The sequence below is a fragment of the Lepisma saccharinum genome, chromosome 9 (genome assembly GCF_977018435.1).
Source record: "Lepisma saccharinum chromosome 9, izLepSacc3.1, whole genome shotgun sequence".
Taxonomy (NCBI): domain Eukaryota; kingdom Metazoa; phylum Arthropoda; class Insecta; order Zygentoma; family Lepismatidae; genus Lepisma; species Lepisma saccharinum.
In genome coordinates this window covers 89,669,093-89,680,116 of record NC_139237.1, presented here as the reverse complement: position 1 = coordinate 89,680,116, position 11,024 = coordinate 89,669,093, and the positions used below count along the sequence as shown (strand labels likewise).

Genomic DNA, 11,024 nt, shown 5'->3' with positions numbered 1-11,024 from the left:
CAACACGGACCACCTTCAATAACTGCTTCCGTGTTGCCATCATCCACCTTTTACCCCCCCGCTCTGACACATCTTTCCGCAGGCGATGGGAAAGGGCCTATATAGCAGGCATGCACGCCACTATACCCCCCGGACTCAACCTAGCCAACCAGTAACTCTTTCCTCTCCTCCCCGAAACCACCCACCCACCTGACAGTAAACACTGGCTAAAGTATTTCGTGTTTCCTTTCAACTGTTTCTGGCAACACTGACCGTAGAGACGCTACGGTCAGTATTCTGTGCCTCTACTCAAAGTGTCGTCGATCTTTTATCTACCGTCTTGAAAATGCGACTCAGATCGCGAAATATTGAATTATTTCTATTCGTGTGGTAAGCGTTTACTGTCTCCTTCATTATTTGTATATATATATATATATATATATAATGGATAAAAGCAAGGAGGGCCAAAAGGGCTAAGTAAAAATCAAAGAAGGTAAAAGGAAACACTCACCGGACAGTAGAAAAATTCAAAATTTTCGCTAATTTCATAGCATCATCGGTGTGAGGAGAAATAGACTAAATGCTATGAAATTAGCGAAAATTTTGAATTTTTCTACTGTCCGGTGAGTGTTTCCTTTTACCTTCTTTGATTTTTATATATTTGGTCTAGAAATAAATTTGTGCGCCTGGACAAGAGATGGCGTAACGAGCATATTATCCCACAGTTCCGTGTATCCACACATGCATTGAAAACTCCTGTCAAAATTTTCGCTAATTTCATAGCATCATCGGTGTGAGGAGAAATAGACTAAATGCTATGAAATTAGCGAAAATTTAGAATTTTTCTACTGTCCGGTGAGTGTTTCCTTTTACCTTCTTTGATTTTTATATATTTGGTCTAGAAATAAATTTGTGCGCCTGGACAAGAGATGGCGTAACGAGCATATTATCCCACAGTTTCATGTATCCACACATGCATTGAAAACTCCTGTCAGCACGCATCGTTCGTAGTATAGGGCAGTTGACTGACGCGTCAACAACAGCATTTTGTAGTCAACTGAACATGGCACAGTTCATGCCAGATAAAGTGTTTTTGTGGGGTGTTCTGCTTCATTACTTTAACATGCAGAAAAGTGCTACCAAAAGTCATCATATTTTGGTGGAAGTGTATGGTGACCATGCGCTAGCTGAGCGAACGTGTCAGAAGTGGTGATTTCGGCCTGGAAGACCAAGAGCGACCTGTACAGCCAAAAAAATTTCAAGACGAAGAATTGAGAGCATTGCTCGATCAGGATTCAGGTCAAACGCAGGAAGAACTTGCAGAAGCATTAGGCGTTGATCAAACAACAGTTTTCAAAGCCATGGGAATGATTCAAAAGATGTCACATTGGGTTCCACATGAATTGAAAGACAAACTTTGAAAGATGAAAAACCATTTGCGAATTGCAGCTTCAAAGACAGAAAAGAAAGGGGTTTTTGCATCGCATTGTTACTGGTGATGAGAAGTGGATCCATTACGAGAACCCGAAACAAAAAAAGGCCTGGGTGAAGTCAGGTGAACCAGGTCCATCACAACCGAAACGAGATATTCACTGTGCAAAGGTTATGCTGTGCATATGGTGGGATATGAAAGGTGTGGTGTACTATGAGCTGCTGCAACCGGGTGAAACTATTAATGGAGAACGTTATCGACGACAATTAATGCATTTGAAGCAAGCTCTGGCCAGGAAACGACCAGAATGGGAGAACAGACATGATAAACTTATTTTTCAACATGATAACGCTTGCCCACATGTCGCAAAACCGGTCAAAACCTATTTAGAAAATGTCGGATGGGAAGTTTTACCCCACCCACCGTATTCACCAGACATTGCTCCTTCGGACTACTACTTGTTCGATTGCATGAATAACGATTTGATTTGATTGGACAGCGGTTCACTTCTTCAGAAGATATCGAAAAATGGGTCTCTGACTAGATCGCTTCAAAGGATGAGGACTCCTTTCGCCACGGAATCCGTAACTTGCCTGACAGATGGGCGAAAGTGGTGGCTCGCGATGGACAATATTTTTCTTAAGGTATTTATGTATTTTGTGTTTGAACTACAGCTTCATTGTGTGCGTAACAACCAAACGAATTAATTCCTAGACCAAATATATATATATATATGATTGATTGAGTTGGTGTTTTAAGTCCACTTTATGCACAGTAAGGCTAATCGGGACCGGACCTACAGTTTAAAGTGGGATCCGAACCACTATGAGCCTCCACCGGGGTATCGAACCCAGGACCCCTTGATTACAAGGCAACGACGCTAAAACTGCACCATCGGGGAGGCCCATATTTATATATATAAAACTTCAAAAAATTACAATGATAGCTTTTTTTTTATAATAATAATATAAATTACAAGAGACTAGTTGAATAATTTGATTCAACCTGTTGTTTACTGGTTTGAACTGTGGAGGCAAAGGGGGGGGGGGGGAAGCAATTAAGTACTAATGTAGTTTTCTATATGTTTACTTTAAGGTTACATACAAGGGAACCTCAGCAAATATTTTAATTTTTTTGGTGGAAAATTACCACAATTAATTAATTAATAAATTGCCAAAGATTTTGGTTAAAAATAATATTATGCTTTTGTATTGACCTACTTTCAATTAATGGTAGAAAATGTAAATATGTAAGTTGTGCTAGTAATGCATTTAAAATTCACGAAACAACAGAAGAGAAAAATAAACCTTGAAAATGAAGAAAAATGCAACAAAACCAGCAAAAAATACTGCAAAATGACATAAAAGCAAAGGAAGATCGATAAATGGAAAATAAAACTAATATTTTCTGGTTCTAACTGAAGTGAAACAGACTAGTACCAGGCCCAGACAAAAAGATGATTTGTCATAAACTTCAGAGTTCTAATTACCACTACAAGGCATTCTGAAAGGCTATGAAATAAAATTAGTAATATTTGCACCGCTTCTATTAATAAATATTCTTTAAAACAAGTTTTATGAACACACATATGGTTAATCCGTGCCAAATCACAACAAATAAATTAACATTTCAACCCATTTCAGATTTTTATGGAATTTGGTAGAATAGTACAAGACGTGAAATAACTTACATATGTAAAATTATAGCCCTCAGTGATACACAGTATTCATGCAGCAGAGTTGCCAACATTATAAAAGATGTGAAATGTATGCTTACAAGGTCAAGTAAAACAATTCATAACTTTGCTTGTAATTATAGCATAACTTTCATCTTGGACTTGTTTTGAAGCCAAGCTTTAGGGTGTCTGACTACCATGCGAGAGGCCCAGGTTCAATCCCCAGGGGGGGAAAGAACCGGGACTTTTTCCACCTGTTTAAGCAGCTCCAGCACCCACCCAGCATCACATAAAGTGGGTACCTGGAGGAAACTCTGGGGGGTAAAGGCAGCCAGTGGCGTGGTACTGATCACATCAACCCCAGCTTCGGCCGAGATCAAGAAAGGATTGAGACCTAACTCCACACCCCCTATACATGTTTATGGCATTGATGTCAATTTGACTCTGAGATATAACTTTTTCTGTTTAGCACTGCAGGCTACCACCATGGGCTCGGCAATGGCCGATTTGTGTAAAATTCTGAAGCTTTAGCCTCCACTTTCTCCGTAACTATGAGGTCTACATAATAATATTTTGGCATGTGTTCATACCTTGGTAGTATTCACAAATACACCAAGTGTCATTAAAATCTGAATCAGCGAGTGTCACGGCCTGGGTGATTTGACATGGAATCAGTCAAATGTGTAAAAATTACCCCAACATGTCACGCACAGATTTCATCCACAATATTCTTCTTTTATACAGTGAGATGCGTAAGTATTAGTTGGCAAACTGTCCATGGTCATATTTATTTATTTCTCTCTTGCATTCTAAATGTAATAGATTTTCTACATATGTTGGTGCAAAGGTCAGAAACTTGCCTGGCAGCTTTTTTTTTTAATTCCTGAAGTTCTCATTGGGTAAAATAAAGTGCATGAACAATAAAGTGATGGACAATTTGATTGATAATACTATGCATCCCACTGTACAATACAACAGGAATGATAATCAACGAATGAGACCTACAGTTCTAAACACACTTCGGAGCGATTTTACAATACTGGACACTTCTCCAATTTCGTTCATATTTCACATACTCAATAATTTAGGGCTCCTAATCATGAATCTGCAGTTAAAATTTGGCGCTCACGTGTCGAATTTGCAAAAAAAAGGGGGCCTGTGATCACAACCGACAATGCACAATTCTTCACTATTTACTGCAAGTTTTTGAGTTTCCAATACTTAAGGAACGAAATATATATTCCTGATATTACTACGACCTCAAATTTTAACTATGTATGCCTAACCTAACCTTATCGTGAATGGTTCATGTGGCTACGCGTGGTGAATGGTTCGTGGGGTTTAAGGCCAATTGCGACCAGGCACTGTCAAAAAAATGTCAGTTTCGTGGCACTTGAGCAACAAATTTTAACTACACAATCGTAACCAAGTGTCCTAAATTATTGAGTATGCGAAATATGAACGAATGCCCCGTATTATTAATATGTATGTAACTGAAAGTGACTAAAAATAGCTTTTTTCAAAGCAAAACTTATGAAAGAAAGGACTTTATTTCCTACCTTCAGACCCCATCTTCCTCACACCACACAGATTACTGATCAAGTGAACGCTCCCGTGTAAGTGATTTGCAACGTCACGTGTTCATATCATCAAACATGGTTTCCATGCTTGTATACAGAGAACGATCGCGGTAATTGAAAAACTTATTTTACAACTTCTACACGTCACCCCCACATGTTAACCTCATATATACAGCCCGGAAGTTTGGCAAAATGCCTCTTTTTATCTATTGCATATATTGATAAAAATTTTCCGGATATACGTTTTTTTATGTTGTTTCGAATGTTTTAGAAGCCTTTTCATTTTGCCTATTTGGGACCCCACTGCCTATTTTTAATTATAATGCCTTTTTTGCCTTTTTCAATGAAATTTGACCATTTTTTTAAAAAATATGTTGGCATTTATTTTTCTTCCGTTTATTATGTGAATAATTTTTCACTTTATTTAAGTAATATTGAACTCACGCATGTTTCAACATTGCTGAAGGAGAAAAGTGTGAGAAAAAAGTATTTCATGCTCAGTTAGGATATTGCCTTTCGGTTAACATTTCCTTGTGCATGATTGACTGCTGAAGTGGAGAGGTTGATTTCGAACTCAAAGAAGATATTTCTGAAATCTCCCTCTCGAACCCGAAAATTTCAGGAAGTTGCGCCTGAGCTTAGTTTACCTCCGCAACCAGTCTTGACAAGATGGGGAACCTGGATATCAGCAGCTATATATTATGCTAACAACCTTGAAAAAATCAGTGAGGTGATCGATGCTCTTCCAGAAAATGAAGCGGCTTCAATTCGTGAATTGAAAAACTCCTGTGCTATTCAGAACTGAAGAATTAACTGTCGTTTATTTTTGCACATTATGGTGCATTGCCAGAGACAATTACAAAGCTAGAAAAAAGAGGTGAGAGACTTATAGCATCCATGAAAATCTTCGAGGAATCTATGCAGCAGATGATGGAAGTGCCACGAGAAAAGGGGTCAGCTGTTGCGGAAAAGTGCAAACGTGTAGTGAGTGCAAATAATTGGTTTGATTGATTGGATTGGTGTTTTAAGTCCACTTTGTGCACAGTAAGGCTAATCGGGACTGGACCTACAGTTTATAGTGGGATCCGAACCACTATGCGCCTCCACCGGGTATCGAACCCGGGACCCCTAGATTACAAGGCAATGAGTGCAAATAAGGACTTGAAACAATTGAAAACAATTTGTGATAATCTAAAAGGTGAAAATGCTGTTACCAAATTGAGTCCAGCTACATTAGCTTGTTGTATGTATGCTCCAATAACTTCTGTCGAAGTAGAAAGATCATTTTCTATTGTGAAAAACATTATCTCTGACAGACGACTATCAATGAATGTTGAGAACTTAAAAAAACAGCTTGTAGTTATGTGTAATCAAGATGGAGAAAATTGAAATGCTCTTCCCAATGTAGATTTTTAACATTTTGCCAGAGATTATAGATAAAAGTAAGTGACTTCCAAATGTGCCTTTCTTCGCTTTATTTTGCCTTTTTTTTTCATTTTTAGTGCCTATTTTCCACATTATAAATGCCTTTTTGCCTGCCTATTTTAACGAAAATAAATGCCTGAACTTCCGGGCTCTACTCATATACTTCATCGGGACTATGTATTTCGTGAGTATAAGAAGTAGGATAGAAATTACGGATGAGTCTGGTATTGTAAAATCTTACCCACAATTTTATCCAAAATGTAAGTATAAAAATACAAGAGCACTTAAAAGTTCAATTCAGTTGGATTAACAGTGGACTATGGTAACTAATGGACTCTGTATGCAGTTAGTAGCCTGAAGATTGTAAATCTAAAAAATAAAATCACTATGTACATCCACATAAAAATGCACATGTATGAAGAGAAGATATATGCTTTTTACAGTTACTCACAAAGATGTGTGTATACTAATTTTATTCACCTTCACTTTTCTTATATCTATGAATCAGATGTTAATGGGGGTTTATCCAGAATTCTCCATCTGGGGTGTAAGTTTGTATTTAGGAGTGTGCAAGCAAAATTACGAGCCACATTGACCATAAATTGGGTCTTTGTGATGATAATGCAGCCTCTCTTCCTTTTTACATGCATTTTTTTCAATTACTGAATTTTGTATTTAGTAAACAAAAGGGAAAGAACTCGGCTGCTGAAAATTTAGATATAAATATTTTCAAAGATAAAATCCCACATTTAAAATTAACTTTGAGCTCTTCTGATTACCCATACACTCGTTCTGCATAATAATAATAATAAAATCGCCTTTATTGGAGCGGGCAGGTTTCGGCCTCTAGGGCCGTTCTTACAACAGACCCTTGTCTGAAAGATTAATACAATGGAATAAAGAGTATGCATTTAGAACAAAATAAAAACATGAAAAGGATTCCATATCAATACAAATAAGAACAATTAAATATATAGGTATATACGCGTATATGTATGGATAATGAAAAAGAAAAACAGATTTACCTATAAACAGGAATATTCGCATAAAAGAACAAATAGCTTTCACAAGCAAACAAATAATGAATAGAATTTTTATTACAAGCCAAAAATGAATCAGTTTTATGTCATTGTTAATAATTTTAAATTATACTCACTTTAATACTTTGAATGTGCTTTTGACTAACTCTCAGAGTATTGTTAATATCATCCAGCCTTTTCTCTGTTTGCTCTAGCTGTTCCCTTTGCCGCAGCAATTCCTGTCAATTGAAAATTATGTATAAATATTAACAATATATTTAATACACTAGTCTACATACAAGGCATTTGTATAAATACAAATATTCAACAAGTCAGAATACACCAACAAACTTTTTGAATGGAAAAATCAACGTATTAGTCTGTGTAGGTTTGGATGGTGTACTTGGAAGGATAGAAAGGACAGTCTATTGTATTATGTATTCCAAATCGGAGCGAATTTACAATACCGGACCCCTCCCAGATTTTTGTAATATTTCGCATACTCACTAATTGAGGCCTCCTAATCACGAATTTGAAGTTAAAATTTGGGGGTCACGTGTAGAAATTGCAAAATAAGCTAAATTAAGTGGTCCGCGATCGGAACAGAAACCCTGGATTTCTCCACGAAAACAATGATTATTGCAATATTTTAAGTTTTAGAACGAAATTTATATATTCCTGATATTACAACGACCACAAATTTTAACTATGCTTCCCTAACCTAACCTTACTGTGAATGGTTCTACGACCCCAAATTTTAACTATGTTTGCCTAACCTAACCTTACCGAGAATGGTTCTTGGAGCTACCCGTGAATAGTTTGTGAGCCATTTGCAATCACGGACTGATAAAAATTGTTAGTTTCGTATCACTGTAATGGCAAAATTTCCTCACTCAATTTCTACACGTGGCCCCCAAATTTTAACTTCAAATTTGTGATTAGGAGGCCTCAATTAGTGAGTATGCGAAATATTACAAAAATCGGCGAGGGGTCCGGTATTGTAAATTCTTACTTCCAAATATTCCACAAATAAGATCTGCATAAAACTCATGAACTCCAAATAAAACTAAACTTCATGCCTTTGGGTAAAAATTTACTATTCGTCTGACACCTATAACTTCTTTGTTTCGTCAATTTTTGACATTCATACTTACTTAACTGCTTCGCGGAACATTCCTTTAACGTGTATTGATCAAAGTAATTGCAATTTTTCACATTACGAGTACTTTTTTCTCGTAGTCTTTTCCCTTGCCTCATTCGTTATGCAAGGTTTCAACCTTCGGAACCAAAGAAATGCTCGTGAACAAAGCTCATGTGATCTAATTTTTTTAAAAAAACTTTTTCGCATTGTTTTACGAAGAAAATTGTAATGGTTCGTGGGGCTATCCGTGAATGGTTTTTGGGGCTATCTGTCCTGGAATTGGTGGAAAATTTAAAGTAAAAAATTATTTTAGTTTGAAATTGTAGAGTCCAAATTTCCCACAGATTCCAGGCTCCGCCCCTGGGGTAATTGACCTACCGCCTCCGCGGCCCCGACTCCACTCTGCTCCGGCTACCTCTACAACGTCCCTGTTAAAGGCATTTAGAAATTGGCCGGAGTCACCTGCCCCCAAATGAGCCCAAACTTGTCAATTTGAAGAAATCAGTTTCCAGGATATGGAAAATTTGCCTGAATTTCGCCACGGATCCACGACACGTCATATTAGGCAAACATAGTTACAATATAATCATGAACATTTCTTTGAACACGCATATACCCACAGCCCATTTCTTCTAACGAGTAGCTTACATTCACTGCCACATTTTCGACATTCCTTTCCTTTCTTCACGATCCCGTGTTCAATAAAAAAATCCACTGGATCTCCACACCCGGTACAAACTTCACCACGCATCCACGACACGTCGTTTCTAACTTTCGTTGCAAACACAGACTGTTCGAAACACTGGATACCAAATGAACATGAACAAAACACAATCACGACGCATGATGATGTACGAAGGTGTACACGCCAAAGGCTATTCTCAGTCGGAGAATTAATTTTCAACGAAGAACATGAATTTCCCCTATCGTACATTCCCACATGACACAAAACACATTCCCGATGTTAGACAATGCTACAGGAACTTATTACGGTAAGTAGTTTCTTCTGTAAAAATGAAGAAATCTGTCAGAAGAATAGTAAATTAGTACAGAGATATTTTCTGTCATCATAGAATCTGCTCGAGCAGTAAATCATGTGTTTTTCACAATATTACTACGACCACTATGTTTGCCTAACCGAACCTAACCTTGCCATTTATGAATGGTTCGTGGGGCTATCCGTGAATGGTTTCTGGGGCTATTTATAAATGTTTTTTGGGGCTATCGTGAATGGTTCGTGGGGCTATCCGTGTATGGTTCGTGGGACTACTATTGACATTATTTTAGTCACAAAACGTCAGAAAAGCAATATTTCACCTTAAAGAATGTTTTGCAATGCACAATAGGTAAGTAAGAATGTAAAAAGTGACGAAATAAGTGAGAGGTGTTCGTCCGATAGAAAACACTTAATGTAATTAGTACTACTTGAATTTCGAAGAAAGTTATTGGTTGGGGGAAAAAAAACAACCTGACTCACCTACGTAACTACGAAAGCATGTACTGAACAAATTCTTCAAACATTTTTGATAGTAAACGAATGGCTGTTGGCAAATCGGATATTTTGTGTATCGCATGGTTCATACTTACCAATTGTGTATTGCGGAACATAGTTCAAGGTGCCATTATGCTTTTTACACGAAAACAAACACTTTTTCTACTAAAATAACGCATTTTTCTAAGAGCTACCGAACGCACGTAACGGTGCGATATTGCTTACTTTGCGAATGATATCGCTTCTTTGGTTTTCGAATATCATTGTTTCCAACCTTCACCGAAAAATACCTACTATCGTGTTCGTCACGTGTGCAAATTGTACATTATGCACGGGTAGCTGATGAATAGCCCCACGAACCATTTCCGATAAAGTTAGGTTAGGTTTGGTTAGGTTCGGCAAGCATAGTTAAAAAAAAGGTATTGGAAACACTGACATGATTTCCTGGTCAAATAGATACCACGATGAAAGAAAATACCTCGACTAACGTTGGAAACCTTAGAGAAACTCATTTCCGTAAATAGTTTCTTCTGTAAACATGAAGAAATGTGTCTCCGATGTATGAAACTGTTACCTTATATAGAAGTATCTGGAAGTAAAAAAACAGGGTCAAGGAAGCATGCAGTAAGTAGTTACTTAATAATAATACTCCACAGTATCAGATGTAAATCGAAATCGAATCATGTAAAAATTGCATACGTAGCATGATGAAATCGCAATAAAACAAAAGGAATTTGGGCCAATATGTAAAACAAGTGGTAGAAATTAACACAATACCTCAGCAGTTGCAACTCCTATTTGTTCGGAATCCCGTAACAAGCCTATGGATCTTTGTGACGATTGTATTGTTCGCTCTTCAATTTGACGTTTCCTTTCCAGGAGTTGAAGTCTTTTATCCTCCAAATCATCCTCCTCTTGCTTAATGTAATTAGGAAACATGTAACCCGATGATCCTGTTTTGGGGTGTTGAAGGAAGGTTGCATCATCGACGTCATCATCATCCGTTGAAAAGAATGGATTTCTAGGGTCACTCAAATACTGCCTGCCTGCCATATTGCCAACACCTACACTCGAAGCACAGCGCCTTACTCGAAGGTTTACAGGAACAGTCGAATCTCACACTTCACCTTCGAATAATTTATTTACTATTTATACGACATTCGTTCACAGGGAAAACTATAATTCATAACTTACAGTCACAGCTGTTGAGTAATTTCCTGTTATTGTGTGTAAAACTGCTAGAATTTATCACAGACTTCCGTTACCTATTCTGTCACATCC

General features: G+C 37.4%; 1 protein-coding gene across 1 annotated transcript; it reads right to left on the bottom strand.

Annotated features, from left to right (window-relative positions):
* Positions 1-6,397: 6,397 nt before the first annotated feature.
* Positions 6,398-11,024, bottom strand: LOC145992538 (uncharacterized). The gene is made up of 3 exons (XM_083128892.1): positions 10,521-11,024; positions 7,248-7,349; positions 6,398-6,460 (listed from the first exon to the last, which is right to left on the bottom strand). Exons 1-3 carry the CDS (start codon positions 10,794-10,796, stop codon positions 6,398-6,400), a joined length of 441 nt encoding a protein of 146 aa, XP_082985018.1. The 5' UTR covers positions 10,797-11,024.

Coding starts and splice junctions, on each gene's coding strand:
- LOC145992538 (XM_083128892.1), bottom strand. CDS start 10,796: ATGGCAGGCAGGCAGTATTTGAGTGACCCTAGAAATCCATTCTTTTCA. Junction 7,350..10,520: donor TAGGAGTTGCAACTGCTGAG/GTATTGTGTTAA, acceptor TTCAATTGACAG/GAATTGCTGCGGCAAAGGGA. Junction 6,461..7,247: donor AGCACATTCAAAGTATTAAA/GTGAGTATAATT, acceptor TTTATTTTTTAG/ATTTACAATCTTCAGGCTAC.